At 42.1% G+C, this 17,613-nt stretch overlaps 1 protein-coding gene across 2 annotated transcripts; it reads right to left on the bottom strand.

Moving 5' to 3' along the window:
• Nucleotides 1–9,437: 9,437 nt before the first annotated feature.
• Nucleotides 9,438–16,441, bottom strand: BTF3 (basic transcription factor 3). 2 transcript variants are annotated; one of them, XM_075138152.1, is made up of 6 exons: nucleotides 16,124–16,441; nucleotides 15,734–15,802; nucleotides 13,014–13,127; nucleotides 12,605–12,806; nucleotides 10,068–10,124; nucleotides 9,438–9,528 (listed from the first exon to the last, which is right to left on the bottom strand). In XM_075138152.1, the coding sequence occupies exons 2-6, from the start codon at nucleotides 15,800–15,802 to the stop codon at nucleotides 9,482–9,484; spliced, it is 489 nt and encodes a 162-aa protein (XP_074994253.1). In that variant the 5' UTR covers nucleotides 16,124–16,441; the 3' UTR covers nucleotides 9,438–9,481. The 2 variants fall into 2 exon arrangements, with proteins under 2 accessions (XP_074994253.1, XP_074994252.1); XM_075138151.1 differs by lacking the exon at nucleotides 9,438–9,528 and having other exon boundaries at nucleotides 10,000–10,124; nucleotides 16,124–16,241.
• Between the last annotated feature and the right edge of the window lie 1,172 nt (nucleotides 16,442–17,613).

Here is a 17,613-nt window from a genome sequence, read left to right as displayed (position 1 = left end):
AAGCAGCCATCCTCTGTGACCGAGCGGGTCACATATTCCTTCCCTTTCCCCTCATTATCAGGCCCTGAAGTGCACCAAGCAGATGAACCGAACAGATTTCTTCTTCCCCTCCCTATCGGCCTCAAGGTTCCTGGGCACCAGGCAGACTACGCCCTTCCTTGCCAGCCTTGAAGGTCCCAGGCACCCAGCCAAGCCGGTGTTGGTGATGACCCCGCCACAGAACAGGGAAGGGTAACGGCACCCAGAGCACTCCCTGTAAAACCAAGCAGTGACAAGTCGTAAGGGGGAACCTGGACCAGAAGTGCTGCCGGACAGCGAGGCCGTGACCCCTCCACGACCAGGGACGCCTCCACCATCGTCTGCTTCCTCCGAGGTCTGAGGGAGTGACTCGTATTCTTTTACATGATTTCGAGTCTAGGTTATGATTGTTATATTGATACAGCAAACCGTGTATTAAGATCCGACCCCATCTGCAGAGAGTCCAAGCAATTAAAAATTGTAAGTTAGTATCTAGGTGATTAGAAATTTTAAGTTAAGTTGTATTATAAATTCTGTATTGTGCTACTTATAAATTGTACTACGTTGGAGTAATGGTTGGGGAAATCCTGTGCCATTCTAATCATAAATTCTGTGCTATACTAATCATAATATCCTGTTAAGAAAAAAAAGCTTTAATTCTAGCTACAACTTAGTGCCAAGGATCCCTAAAAGAACCTGTCTGTCCCCTCAGTGTCAGGTGATAGAAACATAATTTTAAATCTATACATTTTCATCCAGACAGGATTCAGTCAAGTGAGGAATTAATCATGTACAATGTTAGCATTACTATTTGCATGTAAATGTGATGAGCACTTTGTAACACTCTTCTCTGTCGGTTCTGGTTTTCCCTGGGGCTGTTACTAATTCCACGCTGTTGCCTTCTTTGTTCATCCACCTTGTACTTTGAATTCCCCACTCGTATTTCTGAGACAGTTACAGAAAGCAGCAACCTCTTGCCACATCTTCCTAGGGTAGAGCCTCATCTCCCTTCAGCCTCCTGTGGGTTTTCCCTTCGTATAAAAAATAAACAAATAAATAAATAATCAGTATCCTACACCTCCTCATGCTACACAGGGAGCTGGTGCCCACAACAGGGAGAGAGGGGATAGAAGAGGCGGCCTCTGCTCTCCACCTTTTCCAAGATCCATGCGAGGTGATCACAGCTCCCCACTGTGGCACCAGAGGCAAACTCTGTCCCAGGGCCACGATGCAAAGTTTCCCCCATGGCACTCCTTTTTTTCAGAGAATTCGGCAGCCGGTATCCCAACGGTATTCCTGCAGAAAGAAATACTATTCCTTAACTCCAAGGAGATGGAAATCAGCCACTGAACCTTATTCTTACTTGGCTGAGAAGCAACATAGACAAACTTCTACTTATGGCATGCACCAATTTTGGATTTCCAAAGCTGTTTTACTGTGTTTTGGTCCTACATTCTTCCAGTAACCTTTAAGCAACCTTAAAGCTCACTTTTTTAAACTCTGATGATGCTACTTAACTCGCAGCCTGAAGAGACAGCCGTAAACTAAGGCCAGAAGTACTACTTATTTTCCACAACTGTTTCATAACAGTACTTGGAACAAAAAGTGTCAGAAGTAGAGTAACCATGAAAGTTTATCCTAATTCTAGGTAACTTGTTTCACCTAAGCAGTTCACATTCACAGCTGTAGGCAACCCCTAGCATGAATCATATTCTCATGAAACAGTAAAGGATAAGGGACAGAAAAAAAGAGAAAGACTGTATTTACTGGGTTGATAGACTAAAATCTGTTCTGCATTTTTCACTAGGAAGCTGATTGTTAGGGGCATTCCAGCAGAGTTTTTCCTGAACATTGTGGACCAGACTTTTTTCCCTTTACAACAACAGTATAAATCACTGGAGTGCAGACACAGCCCATCACTAGAATGATCATCATTAGTATTGTTATAGCAGTTCCGCTTGCATGCACCTCCTGCTGTGCAGCACACAACGCTTTCAGGAAGTACACTGCTCTGTCTGGCAATGAATGTGTAACTGGGTGAATTAGGAATCCAGTCACTTGGAACTTTAAACATCAATGATACTGTTAGGGGTTAGTCCTAGGAATGATGTCTGAATAGGTCTTTCTGTTGAGGTTGGTTTGTCACCAAATTAAACTAGCAACTCTCCAGGCATACGGGACTGTAAAGCATGTCAGTCAATCTTCAGCAGGTGAGCAGTGATGAAGCCAACCATGCACACAGAAATCAGCGGGGAAGGCTGGAGAGCCGAACAGAAAGGGAGCTGTAAACTGGGCACAGCAACAAGGTGGATTACAGCTGTGGGACTGCGCTGCACAGCTCATCCTTTTCCTGTAACAAGAAACCTAAGTAATCTCCGAATAACCCTTTGAAAAAAGAAATCCTGACCTGCATTGTGCGGAATATTATTTTGATTCATTACCTAAACCAACTGCATGTGCTCCTTTTTTAGCACTGAAATCAAAACATGGCAAATACAGCCACATGACATGCTTTTCACAGCTCACAAGCTTTTCTAGCACATCAGCATTTCTATTTCATAAATAGAAAATACAGCTTACAGGACAGTATGATCTTCACACAAATTCTAGTATGTATCACTTGCAAGTATTTCAGGAGGACTTAGCATACCATCCAATGGCTTGACTCAACCTTTCTATGTTATTGTCAGCTAGAGGACACTAGATGATGTGTAATCTGCAAGCAAACTTGATGTGCCAGCACTTAGCCAAGCTTCTAGCACAGTTGAAAAATGGTCAAGCTCTGGCTAAACCCTATAAATCCCTGTAGCCATTAGGCTACATCTAGATTATCTTAAATGTTATAACCTAAAGGACTCAAAATGCAGTTGCTTCTGAAAATGCCTCACAAAAACAGCTTGCCTAGTTATTCTGCATCTGTGGTATAATGTCTGACCGAGTACAGGGTAAGATCACAGGCATAACAACACCGCCATTGTCTTCAAAAAGGCTTTTGTTTGGAAGCATTATGCTTTTCTGCTCACATAAAATGTGAAGGTTTCAAAAAGATCCACAGCCTCCCAGAAAATACACTGGTGCATCCTTGAAGGCTCAAGTCCCCCCTGGAATTTAACTCACAGCCTGCTGAGATAGTTTGTCTGTCAAATATCCTTATTTCCTGCTGAAAGCTGAGAGCTACAGAGATGGGACATAATTGAAAAAGCGAAAGTAAAAACAATTCCAGGTTTTGAAACAAATAATAGCACTTAATTTTCAAGGTACAAATAATTAAAATAGGACAATGCTAAAATATGAGGAACAAATATAATGGGAGTAGAGGGTCTATTCTACAAATGTGAGAGGGCTGACACACTGAAGCAGAACGACAATCCATCTAGTCTACAGTTCCTGACAGAGGTCAGCCTAGACACCAGCGTATTCGTGCAATAGGTCACATCTAAGCAAGTCTGAATTTTGTATGCTGGTGGAAGAAGATGACTCTGTGAATCCTGAGACCTGTAGGCTACTCCAGCGTCTACAAACAGTAAAAAACACACCAAAAAAATCTTAAAGATCATCACCCTCGGGTAGGAATTACTGGGGCATGAAATGCTGCAGATGTACATGGGGATTGTTTATCCAAATGCTGCCCCCAACATATGCCAAAGGCAAATCCCAGCTGCATGAGCAGGCTATGCTGATTTCACGTTGTTTAGGAACTTCCCTAAACCAGAAAGAACTGCACCATCTCCTGATTCCTAACATTAAGTGGTGCAACGCAGCCAGAACGGAAATAAATTAATTTCCACATTAACTCCTTCTGTTGCTTTGGACGCCAACTCTCCCAGGGACAAAAACTTGTAACAGACACCTTAAATTAATGAGCCTGCTACTCTGCTGCCACAACTGTTCAATTTTTTTACTCCATCTCATTTTTAGTTTAGGTATGAATCCTACGAACACTCATGTTCACGTTACCTTTACAGGATCAGGAGCCTTGAGGCAGTAGCTGTTTACATAGGACTTATGCCTGGTAGGGGCAGATGAATCCCCCAACTACAACACCACAAAATGTGAGTTGACTGACCTGTATAGGTGAAGCCAAACAATGTTAGAAATGAGCACAAATGCAGAAGTACTTAAAACATAGTTGATCATCATATTGTAAAAATGGTTCCTACCCACCCAAGTGTGCTCACTGTGTATCACAGCCATGTTGCTCACATAAGTGTCTCTCATGAGGCATTACAGCTTTTAACTCTTGCTAGCCCTGCAAAGGCAACAATACTGAAGGGACATGGAAGATCTTAATCACCACATGCATGCATTACCAACACCATTCTACTGTGACTGCCAGTTACACTCAACAGGTGTGTAATGCCACAGATGTCAATGTCACACACTAATGTCACAGATCTAGCATAGATTTTGGCTTACACAACCATCTTTACATTATCTTTGTCCTGCACAGTCACAAGCCAAGAGCGCAAAAAGCCCTCCTGGATCTCAGCTGGGTCCTTAAAGGTGGCAGTCTTACTTATGCATAGTTATTAGGAACTCATTGCAAAACAGCAGCCCACAAAAATGCTACTGCTGAGAGAAGATCTGACCCTCAAGCCATACTCAGTTACCTCTGCAATTGCCTGATGTGGTTGGTGGAAATAACAGGACAGCATAGCAGGACTAGCACAGTTCCTGGAGCTGTGGCTTAAACCCAGAGTTCTTGTTTCAGTAGATACTTCCAAAACCTTCAAATCTTGCTTAATCTTATTGCAACATTTTAAACCCAGGGATAATAAGCAGGTGCAAACGTTTGCCACAACTTCTATGTTGGCTGTGAAGCAGAAGACTGCTCAGGAAATTTTTGAGATTCCAGCACACGCCCACTAGACATTATTAACTCAGTTACAGCTCCATAAACAACTGTGGAGGTCTCCGACCAAAGAAAGCAAGACCCGTTCAAGTCAACTTCAGGTGTCTTCTAAAAACTGGGAGAGTAGGGCACAACCCACATCTATATTTTTCCAGTACCCAAAACCACTACTCAAACAGAAATGTAGAACAGGGATTTCAAGTGCAGCAGATACTTCCACCATTCTCTGCCAATACCCTGCATAGCACATCAAATCACTGACTGTGTGAGAAAAGTGTTGCAAATGTTCGTTATCGGATATCAAAAGCAAAAGCACTGTGTTGCATGACCAAACTGACCTTCAACCAGCCCAGAATGTGAATAGTATTAAGACGTCCCAGAATTCTGCCCTCTGCCTACGTAAGAAGTAATAGACATACACTATAAAAATAATGATTAGCGCTTATACCATTACAACACTAATTAACCTATGTTTTGTTCAGATTCATTAGTAATGCAAGAGGTTGGACTGTAACTCATCCATAAAAGTATTATTAATCCCTGCACTACACAAACGTTAGAACAAGCTTTTTCATTGCCAGGATACCTTCACTGCAATGTAAAGGCAATATGCAAGTTGCATCTGTTAAATCTATTTCTCACAAAAAAGCAGATTATAGCAAGACAGTACAGTAACAGTATTACGTAAGCTGTCTTCCTTCTATTCAGTAACATTATTCTCTAACAATAATCTATGCATGAAGGCAGAATATTAACAGAGCAATTAAAGACTTTCATGATGAGACTGCAAGTAGCCTATGCTACCAAGAAACCACAGCTTAAAGTTGATTAGAATACACAGAAATAGTTATACTCCTGCTTCTCGGAGCTTCTAGATGCATCCACTTTTTATCCGTCTTTAAAGTTATTGAGTTTGACTCCCAGTCAAACTAATCATGATAGTCCCTCCTGCTACAGACTGTTCACCTTAGCTAGGTAAGCTTGGCTCAGCTGCACTGTCAGCTCCTTTTCCGTAGAAAAGACTTCCTCCCAGAGTCCAGTCTCTGTTGCAGGTCAGGATCTTTCAACTACCACATCCAATGGCAAACATTTTCAGCAATTGCTCACAAATTGCTGGATGCGGCTGAAACTATAGATATGAAAAGGAACAAAAAGTAGCTTAGAAAAATCAGGAGCCACATTGCATGTATTTATGTAAGCGCAAGACACGTAGAGTGCTTGTTAGTATTTTAAAATACCTAGTTTTAAAGTCTCTCCTCTTTACATATACCACCATTTTGCCAGTCTCTTAAGGTTGTAATCTAGTCGTCATCAACACAGACTTCCCTGTAGGCTTTTGTATCTGTGCAGAATATTAACTCTCCAGTTTTGTAACTTGTTCAAATCCATTCTCACAAACAGGATGATCAACCAGGTTCCATGTTCTGGCTTCTCAGTCACTCCCCCCACCTCCCTCAAAAAATACTCACTTCCCCCACTCACCTCCCACCACCTGTACCATTCCCACACAAGCCAAGTGGCTAGCTTTTTTCCTAGCCACTGTTCTGATCACATCGTGTTTTTCTTTTAATTCTTCCACTCCCTCTGACAATAAATACAAGCTATTCTCTTTATTTCAAATGTCCTTTGTTACTCTATCGGTACCATAATGTGACATTTAAGTTTTCAGCAGAGATACAGGAAACCACTTTAGGGGACGTGAAATGTCCATATGATTTTACACACACAAAACACATTATTAGCACAAAATATATGTTAAATATGCACTACTAATTATGAGAAATTCTCACTGCAAACATTTCCTAAGAGACACTACCTCAAACTCACAACACTTCCAAAAAAAAAAAATCCAATCTGTAATAATTCAAGACACCTTCTAGAGCTTTAAAAACAGTGTTATTTTAAAACCATCGTGGGGAGCTTTTTGTTTTTATATATGCACACAAACACTAGCCTAATAAAATACATACTTTCACCACCTTCCAAAAGGATTTTAATTGGTTTTTTTATTAGAATATACTAATTTTAAACCAGAGCAAAGCCCTTAAAGCATGAGATTAATAATTATGAAGATACTTCAAAAAATCTGTTGCAAAAATGATGAAAAGTATCTCACCAATACCCACTATTGCATCGGAGTCAAGCTGTTACAAAGCTTGATGTGACAGAACCAGAACATTCCCTTAGCTTTTTGAAAATAAAAAGCTCAAACAAACCTTTGTTTCAATAGAAATGCAGGCATCTGTTTTCATTTCTCCATTGTCCAAGATATTTGGAATGGAGATACGAAGCCATTTTCCTTGAGCAAGACTACAGATGTGAATCCGTAATGGCATAATTACAGTATGGTTACATAGAAGTTCAAGCTAATGAGAAACATCAACACAACTATTTTCAGTTTCTAGCAGTTAATGACAGAGTAGGAAGACCATAACCAAACTCCTTACTAAGAGAAAATAATCACAGCGTCGAGACCAGGACTGAGCATTTAAGTGTCAGACATGAAGACTACTATAAACTTCCAACAAGTGAACTACTTCCATTTAAAATCTGCTATAATCAAGAATACATTTTGATCCTATCTTGATCCTCAGTCACAGTTTGGGGATGCAGAGATATGCCAGCGTTTCCTGACTGGGAGCTTGTCCTAGCACGTAGACTTCCACAGATGTGTCACATGGCTGCTTATCACCAGATTAGCATTATTTTGCATTTCAAAGATACTGTTTTAGCAAGGATCTTGTCTTTTAAGCACCAGGTATGTCTGTTAGTGGGGAAGAGGCTAACGCTGCCTAGATCATCTAAGCAAGACACTAAGTCACCTCATGAGACAGAAACCAGTATGAAACATTTCATAAGCAAGGGCTACAGTGGCTTAATGGAAGTATTTCCGAGGACTTACATATTTGAATCACAGAATGGGCAACACATTGATTGATTTCGCAAAAAAATCAGCACACATTTATTGACAGGTCACAGGAATTGCGGTAAACAACTCTGTAGAATTTGGTTTTCACCTTTTACAGTGCAATTGCTTAAAGTCACCATCCTCATTTCAAAACTCAAATTTGCATAGTTTAGTTTTTCTACCTTATTGCCACAATTCAATGAAAGCACTTCATTTGAATTAATTCAATAAAGTGTAATTTACTGACAAAGTACTTGCAAACTGAGACACGTAAACCTAAATTATTACTGTAAGTTCTTGCACCTGACTTCAGACATGTCATGCTCACATCAGACTGCTGTCTTACCTCAAACCACAGGAGTTGCACCGCTTGAACAAGTTCCTCCGGTGTTTCCCAACAGCAATGACTTACACCATGACAAACATGCTTGGCAAGTCAGACACAGCCCGAGCTTTTCCCAGGCACAAGGAGAACTTACGTTATGGCTACAGCAAAGTTTTACCCTGAATTTTATCCTGCACAAGTCAGGATGGATTGCCACTTCCAGAAGATTTGTTCTAGAGACAACCTCGGAAGGCAGGTAGTTGAGTGCTCTTCTATCCTAGCTTAGCTTCTGTTATGCAAGCAATCTGATCTATTATTAACACCAAAGACTCCCAAACATCAAGTTTAGCCCTCCAGCCTTGCAAAGGTCAGACTGGAATTTTAAAAGTCTTCCTTGTGCCCAAAAAACAAGTTCTCTTTTTCTCTGGAACATACAAAAGCAATAGAAAGAACATATTCCTGAAACATCCAAATATAATTATTAGTTAATAGATCTGAAGATGCTAAATACAGACTTAATTAAAAGCCATTACCAATTCTATTAAGGCTTTTTCCCCTTCCTATACTTCATTCCCCCACATAATTGACATTTTCAGAGAAGTAAAATTAAAATACTGGGAAAGTATTATTTGACTCATTAAAGTTACACCCTGGAAATACCTATTAAACACCCCCTGAAGATAAAAATTTAACATTAGTATCTAGTTCCCCCAAGATACCAACAGCTTGCCACTGTTCTTCAAGGCCAAGCCAAGTCCTCTCTCAACCTGCACGTTTTATGTTATATTAAACCACCAATAATTATTTCTAGAATACATATCTATTTCTTAAATTCAGATTACAAAGACTTAGAGCATATGTAGCTCTGACCTGGAAACACCAGTGTGATTAAGTCTAAAATGCTCCATTACGCACAGAAAGAGTTTTTTAGAAGCCAGTTTTCTAACACAGCAAAAGGAAGAAGCTCTGCAGAAAAGCAAGACCTTTTATGATTGTTTAATATTTTTTTCCAATTTTTTTTCCCCTGCTTTTCTGACAAGAAGCCACACCAGCAAGTTTATTTTATATCTTTATTGTATGCCAAAGTTCATTAAAGGTGGGGTTTTGCTTGTATACAAGTTACTCAAAAATTCTGTCTAGGCAGACATTCGTTAGCAATCTGACTTATTTCAAAGCATAGGTTTGTTCAATCAGGCCACAAAAATAATATTGTGTACAAGCAGTAACTAAAGAGCTGCAGGTTCAAGGAGTTTCCAAATATCACAGATCTTGAGATCTCATCAGGAAATAGAAATAAAATCAAAGCAGTCACAATATAAAATAGCAGCTCCACGTAGCTTTTTCAAGTTTTAACTTTATTCAGAAAGTGACACTTAGTTCAGTTTGCCTCATTCTTTGAAGCTTCATCGAAGTTTTCCACAAGATCTAGAAAAAGAAGAATGTTGAAATTAAGGTTTGACCCACTTCTGCTTTGCCAAATGTTTTGGTTTTTTTCCCCCCAAAGTTCTACTTCCTATCAAGTGCTTATAACGTAAAAAACTTTCAGCTTATAAAATACAGACCAAATAACTTTTAAGAGGTTCATGGTTCATTCTTCTTGCTCAACCAAGTAAGTTTAAGATGGTTCATTATAAAGTACAATTCTAAGCATTTAACTTCACTATACCCACAACTGGGCAAAGTTATACTGACAAGGTAGTTTCTTTCCACCCTTCTTACTGAATATTAAATAATTATCTTAGCCATAGCTATTACTTCTACACAAGACAAAAATGCTAGCTCAAGCCAACAGTCCATCTAAATCTCTCACGGTGTCTGAAAAAAAATGAAATAACCTGCCCACAGAAATTCTGTGACAGTGAGTGACTAGTCAATACTCTTACCATCCTTGGCCCACTCTTATGCTACACGTTATCTCTCAGCAAAATTCACTTCCTTTTCCTCCACTGCATGCTTGTTCTTACCTGGAACTTCATCATCATCATCTTCACCAGTAGCAAGTGGTGCTTTTCCATCCACAGCTACAAGAGCAAGTAGTTCAAAAGCATCAGTCAAGCTCACCATAGGCATTTCGATTAGTTGTTTTGCTTTGTGTTTTCTGAAAACATTATCAGTCTGAGCTAAACTGCAATGCTTTATCCAGTTCCCCTGCTGAATAAAAATCTTCAACTAACCAAGGAAGTTCACGTTCCTTTTCTTACTGATAATGCTCAAACAGCCCAGCAGGGAAATGAGAAGATGCATGCCAAACCAGTTTACTAGTCACCACTTTGTATCTAGGTATACTGAGTGCCTTGCACAGTAATAATTTTCAGCTACAAGTGCAGAGACTGATTTTACCAATTTCCCTTAAAAGCAGCTTAGCTTATTGACTACTCAGTGTTTCTCGAGGTTTATGTATTTTACATCCGCAAGATTTAAGGAAAAGAAAGGATCTTATGATCCTAGGCCTTCAATGAAAACTAAGGTGTAATTGTGAAGCTGCAGGCAGACACACATGACTAAAGACACTTAAAGATATTACTGTTCCCTGGCAAAGTCAGAGGCATATGGAACTCGATGCACAGCTTTACACTTAGGTGGTTGAGGTAACCATCCACATCTGGTCCACATCTCTGCTGATTCAGTAATTTCTTATCCATTCCCATTGTATTAGCCAGAGCCAGTGAGATTTAATGATGTCCACTGTAGCAGACCAATGAACATCTGTAAAACTGCAACAGTATAATGCTAAGAACACATAACTCAGGTCCCTGTGCCACTACTTTTACTGCTATTCTTAGCTGTACTACCAAGGGTAAGCTGTCTCATACTCTCTATCACCTCAGTTTTATCCTAATTAATCCTTCTCAGTTTTCAAGAAAAGCATGAGGAAAGAGATGGGTTCATACTAGACCTGTACCCTGATTTATAGAGAACCAAAACAGATGAACGCATAAACTTTGGTCTGAAAGGGCTTGGGACAAGGTCACCACTAACTCTCCTTTTGTTTTTTAACAGCAGAAAGCTGTTATAGCTTACATGCATCTTAGCATCAAATATGAGATTTTAAAAGCAAACCATGTTATTGCCTCCTAAATTGTCTGCATTCTCTCTCATCCCCAAGACTAGACCAAGTTTACTTTAGCACCTGCAAATGCAGTCATCACAGACACTTCACTCTTCGATGTCAGGATTCCAAATCTAGCAGACAATGCTGAATGGAAAGTTTTGTGCAACTACTCTGGCATCCACCCAAAGTGGAAAGGAACAGCCATTTACTAGGTCATACACAGCAAGCACTTTAAACAAGTTTCCCTAATATTAAAACTTCACAATTTAGCTTATCCAGAACATACCCACCTTGTTATGAGAAGAGAGATCTTAGGGGATCATGTTAAATCCTTCAATTTTTTTTTTTCTTTCAAGCCCTACTACTACCACAAGGAAGCCAGAGGTGACACTAGGAAGGAAGGACCTGAGTTGCATAAGGAAAGTAGCAGTTTACCCCACCTCCTGAAGACTACTTCTAGCAGGATTTTTTCAGTGGGAAGTTGACAGGAAGGAAGTATGATCAACTTTAGGAATGGAAATAGAGGCTGTCTTGTTGGCAGCAAAGCACAGGAAGAAAAAAAAAGTAACAAGTTCAGAACTACCAGAAACTGAACACGATCATATGCTTCTCCCATTTTCTCTGTATTTAGGATGTTCCGTACCTTTTAAGGAATGGCCTTAAGATATTTCAGAAAAGTAGGAAGACTGTACATGTAGGACCCAAGGAATGTTCCCAGTCCCAATTCTCATCCTGTAGTGACAGCACCTTTTCCAAATACCACATACTTAAGTCCCTCCTCTACTTTTCCTACACAGTTTTAGGAAGAACAAGTGTTCATGTTCTTTTACCAATTTAAGGATGAAATAGGAAGTTGGTGTATCTAGCTTAATGCTCATGCCAGTCCTGTTCTCTACACTGTTCTACACACACAGAAATTACAACATACTTCCTTACAAATACTGTGTAATTCCCTCCTATCTATCAAAAATCCCATGCAAGAAACACCTTCACCACACCTGTGAGGCAGCAAAGCCGCTGCAAGATGTCTGTCCTCAAACCCCTTTCCCCATTACTTATGTTTCTATTCAAAGCGTCAAAACAGGCATACTCAGAGTTTATCTTGTTTTAAAACCTAACTCTTCCAGAGTAACTCATCTACCTAGCTTTAATGAACGAGGTATGTAAAAATATGGTAGCCACGTCAAGAAGTAGACTACCATGAAACCAAGTCTGGCTACAGCTTTCCAGTCCTAGACCAGCTGCAAGATATGCTGACAGGTGCCTCTGCTTTATTCAGTTATACTCATGCTTGGATTTGAGCTATAAATAAGATCTAAGAGTTCCATTTCTTCATAAGCATTTTATAATACGCTTGCAGACAGCAAGAGTGCACTGAGTTTCACTGCTGCTATACAAATAAGCCTCATGTCAGCTGCCAGCATGAAATGCATTCAAGTTTCAACTTACGTTGCTTGGGTAGAGCTTCTGCCAATCTCCTCAGGCTGGTCAGACTGTCAGCTCCGAGCTGATTTAAGATGCTAGGAAGCATTTCTGTCAGCTGCTTTGTCTCAGCATGGCCAGTGATAGTGAAAGTGTTAGCAGCCAGAGATGCCTGAACTTTAGGGTTATTGAAGTGAATGACTGTTCCTTGGTTGGTAAACATGTTTACCTGCAAGAAAAAAATTCAGTATTTGAAGGAGTTTAGCAAGATTTTTCAACTTAACAGGAAACTGAAGTTCTTAAGGACTTCAATTAAGATTAATAAAGACCTACTGGTAATTTACAGACAAGTTTAGGATGTTACTTACCAGGAAAATGATTTTGATACATTTTATATTTCTATATAGAAAATTATTTTTTCCTTTGAAGCAATTACCTCTTCAATTCCAGAAATATTGTTGACTCCCAGTTTCTTCAAAGAAAACTGAAGTTTCTTGTCATCTGCTGTAGCTGTTCTGTGGACAACCTTCTTCTTTCTACGGGCAGTACCCTTTGCGAAAAAAAAGGTTACAAATTAATACTTCTGCAGCCATCTACAAATCAACAGACAAAGTTCTACTTCTGTGTCACAGCGCACACAACCCCACCCCTCCAACTGCACTGCAGCAGTCTTTCCCCTGCTATAAGGCAAGCTTTGCATGCCTGTGAGAAGCGTGAGGTTTTAGGAAGCAATGTGCCAGAGAACATTTATTCCACAATTCTTAAACAGATTCTGCAGCATCTTAGAAAAGGAAAATTGCAAGTTTACCCTTATCTGCTATCATAGCCATAAAACTGAAGAATGAGCACAGTTTTATGTAATTTCTGACGCTTGTGAATTTTTCCTTAGATCATCTTTCTTAAATTGTAGCCGATTTTTTATAATAGTCAGAAGCCATAAAGTTATCAACAGACACAGAGCTCTAGATTTCTCCAGGGAAATAACTGTCCCCTATTAGAAGATATCTACACTTATGAAAAAGCAGAAAGTGTCATTCTGTTCTTCCTTGCACAATCATAAGCCTTCAGTAACAAATGTCCAGGAACAGGTGAAACTAAGCTCCTTTTTGACACACTGATCTAAGACCTCCAGTTGTCCATCTGCCACATGCTAGCAATAAGAGAACGTGTTGCTGCCCAGCTGTATATAAGGCTGCAATACCTTCATAGTTAACTGGTAGAAGTTAGAAAAACTGGCTGGACACTAACACTTCTAACATAATCCAGTTACAAACAATGAGAAATGTTAATGACAAATTCACATGAAACAAACACGTGGAAGACTACAGCTCAAAAGTTTAGTCATTTGTCTAGAAAGCTTGATATTCTGCTACTGTCAGGTTAGCGCACAGAGAGATTTGAAAACTACTAATATAATAGAACTGGCTTTACTGTAGTACCTTGACCACCTAGGAATTGAGCTACATAAGGTATACAGTAAGTCCCTCTGGACAAAAGACCTTTCAATAAATTTCAAAAAAAGATGTCTTGAATCAAAGGCTATGTAGGAACACGTACCTCCTTTTTACCCACACTAAACATAGATTTAAACTTCACACCATCTGAGTTTAATTTAAATGAGCGGCTGCTGCTTTCATCTCCACTGATTTAAGATTCTAAAGATTACAGATTTTTACTAAGCAACTTCCACCCTGATCATGCTGAGACATGCTCTTCATAGCCCTCTACCTCTATATGGAAGAGGAGTGGATACAGCAGGCCACCAATGCAATACTACAGACTCATCTGCCACACTTCTAAAAAGGTTTGGGAGAAGAGGCATGACATTCAGCTGTAGCAATATTCTACACAAAAATCTCAAATTTCACACAACAAAGTACTACAATAGCTCTCCACCTAAACATAGCATTTAGCTTATTTGTAAGATCTGCAGCCTTGCAATATTGTGAAAATCTTCCAGCAGAGGCAATGTGCAACCCTTTCTCACATGGAAAAATTACTCTTCCCCCTTTGCCTCCTCCACACCCATCTCAACTTACATGGTAACAATGCCATGGAGAACCCCAGTAATAACTTCCAGTTATAAAACAAGTTCAAAAAGTCAGGTTCAGGCATTCGAAGTATTTCACAGGCCAATTTTAAAACTGAATGACAGCATCACCAGCATATTCTAAGCTTTGCTTGATGTCTCTAAAAGACCTATATTGACCAGAGAGCTGCAAGAGCTGTAATCTGAATGCATGCTCTTAGGCGACAAACATTAAAAGCCTCTATAGTCAATACAGACACGCTGGTAACATGCACACAATCAGCAATAAAACACAGCAACTAGTAACCCATAAAAAGAATACACAAAATCACCAAGCCAGTTAATTACTACATTAACCCTGATTTAAGGCTGCCTAAATTTCCAACTAAAGGCAAAAAAAATTCAGCACAGAAATGAAAGCTCCTGGAAACTGTCAGCAAAAGTTCTGTTGAATAATCTGTATTCTAAAATACCGTGTGTACACTTCCTCAGGCATAAAAAAATCACTAACAAATTCTTGCCTTAAAACTGACACTGTAATTAAAATGTTTACCAGCATACAACTATATTCAATATACTTTCATTTTCAGATTATAAGTAATCACACAGCCACATATATTCAGATGTTGTAATAAAATAAAAAGGTTTTCTGAGCATGTTACTCTACAATTACAAGAGTATGACAAGTAGATAATTTCCAATTTTGTCCTAAAAGGCAAAAAAAACCAGCCATGGGCATCTTAAAGATTTGTGACAAGAGTTTGGAACATAACCCTCCGTAATCTGTTATGAAAACTATACCCAAGCTCACTTGCTGTAAGGTCTACTCACTTCAAATCCTACATGACTTCTAAAATAACCCATACAAGAATATAAGCAGCAAGTCTGCTGTAATATATTATAACAAACCCAAACAGAAAACGCTGGAGGTTCAGCAACTACATACTGCTTCTACTGAACCGACTCTAGAGATCCCTGCAGCAGCACAGCTTCCCCTGAGGACAGTCAAGCCAAACTGAGAGTACTTAGGGATGCTCCCCAACCCAGTTTTCAGGACCCCTCGCGCCAGGCTGGTGTGCGTGCAGGGACACGCAGTCCCGAGGGCAGGGTGGGGAGGCGGCTCCTACCTTGCCACCGATGCGCACTTGTGCCTGCAGTTTGGCGAGCTTTTCTTGGTTCATGATTGTTTCTTTCATCTGCGGAAGGAACAACAGCGCCCGTGGAAGGCGGGTCAGGCAGCGCCGGGCCCGGCACCAGGGCAGGTGGGCGCAAGGGGCTCCGCGGCTACCTCTCACCACACACCTACACACACCTTTCCCGGCAGGAGGGCAGCCAGCCCCGCCGCAGCGGCGGGAAGGGGTCTGCTCGCGCGCAGCGCCGCTGAGGCGAGGCCAGACTCCCCTCAGGCCCAGCCCGTAACCGCGTTCCCGTCCCCCAATCACCACCGCCGCCCACCCATCCGCAGGCCTCGGCCGCGCAACAACCTCCTCCCAGCCCCCCCACCGTCTCCTTTGTACCTTCCCGGGGCGAAAGCGGCGGCGCCGGAGCCGGGGAAAAGGCGAGGGCCGCGGGCGGGGCGCGGGACCGGGCACAGCACGCGGAGGCGAGCGAGATGGCGGCCGGAAGGAAGGCACAGCGCCCCGCAGAGCGCATGCGCCACCGCCCAGGCCGGCAGGGGGCACCCTTCCGCGACGGTGGGGTGGGGCGGAGCATCCCCGGAGAGGGGCGGGGCCGCCGCGCCGGTTTTGTAGCGCGGCGCAGCCGGGGTGCGAGGTGGGGCTGCGGGACCCCGGCGGGAGCAGGCCTCAGCGCCGTGCGGCCCGCCCCTCGCAGCCCCCGCCCCTCGCAGCCCCCGCCCCTCGCAGCGCCCTGTTGTGGACGGGTCCATGGCCGGTCTGGCGTTATCTATTTAATTTTTTTCTTCCGAGAAAACACGTACGCGCTGTGTTCTCTTTCTTGCTTGTGTCACGCAAACTTCCTCCCCGCGTCCGTGATTTTTCTTCTCCCACCTCAGCCCCCCCGCGCTTCTTCTGCGCCTCTCTCCCCGCGGCCGGCCTCGGGCCGTACTGCACGGCAGGGGCTGCGCGACGTGGCTTTTCAGGTGAAACTCCCCTCCAGTCGGCCGGCCTTCGCAAAGCCAAACCGCTGGGGCTTTTTTCTTTTTTTTCGCAAGGCACCTGTCACCACCGCCCGTGCCTCCTTTTATTTTTCTTCGTTTTACTCTCCTTCCCCGGCAGGGATCAGATTGAAGTGGCTCAGGTGGATCTAGGAGCAACCTGCTGCAGCATGGCTTTACCGACAGCAACAGAAGCTTCGAGGTGTACCTGCTCGGGCATGGGCTTATCCACGGCCACAGACGCTTCGGGGTGTCCTCTCCTGCGTGGACTCATCCACAGGTCACAGTCCCTTCGACTTGCACTCACACTGGCGTTCCAGCCTGCCCGGTACAGCAGCACAGAAAGAGCAGCGATGCCCTGGCCACCTGCCAGCCCCAGCGCATCCCCGTTGCTGTTATCAGAATGTTCCCAGGCACAGCACAGTAAGACGATCAGCAGTGCAGCAGTACAGCAAGCAGCGGAAGCAAAAAGCAGCCACTAACGACCATTAGACTCTAATTTATAGTGAGGCAAGCAAGCCCCATGGCAAGCACAGGAGCCTGCTAATTAATAGCTAAACAGCAATAACAGCTATAAATTTGATCTAGCACATTCCAATCTCGAACCCTTCGAGCCCCACATTGGGTGCCAAAAAAGACTGTTTTGGTTTAACCCCAGCCAGCAACTAAGCCCCACACAGCCGCTCACTCACTCCCCCCCAGTGGGAGGGGGGAGAATCAGAAGAGTAAAAGTGAGAAAACTCATGAAATAAAGACAGTTTAATAGGGAAAGCAAAAGCCGCGCACGCAAGCAAAGCAAAACAAGGGATTCATTCACTCCTTCCCACCGGCAGGCAGGTGTTCAGCCACCTCCAGGAAAGCAGGGCTCCAGCACACGTAACAGTGACTTGG

Source organism: Calonectris borealis, chromosome Z (genome assembly GCF_964195595.1).
Source record: "Calonectris borealis chromosome Z, bCalBor7.hap1.2, whole genome shotgun sequence".
In the NCBI taxonomy this organism is placed as follows: Eukaryota; Metazoa; Chordata; class Aves; order Procellariiformes; family Procellariidae; genus Calonectris; species Calonectris borealis.
Note: the sequence above shows the minus strand (reverse complement) of the source record. Positions and strands in the feature narration are given on the sequence as shown.

Bases quoted from the DNA above. Each gene is read 5' to 3' on its own strand.
- BTF3 (XM_075138151.1), bottom strand. From the start codon at position 15,802: ATGAAAGAAACAATCATGAACCAAGAAAAGCTCGCCAAACTGCAGGCA. The intron at 13,128-15,733 runs GTAGGAGCCGCC...TTTTTCGCAAAG, and splicing joins AAGTGCGCATCGGTGGCAAG to GGTACTGCCCGTAGAAAGAA. The intron at 10,125-12,604 runs GTAAGTTGAAAC...TTGCTCTTGTAG, and splicing joins AGAAGCTCTACCCAAGCAAC to CTGTGGATGGAAAAGCACCA.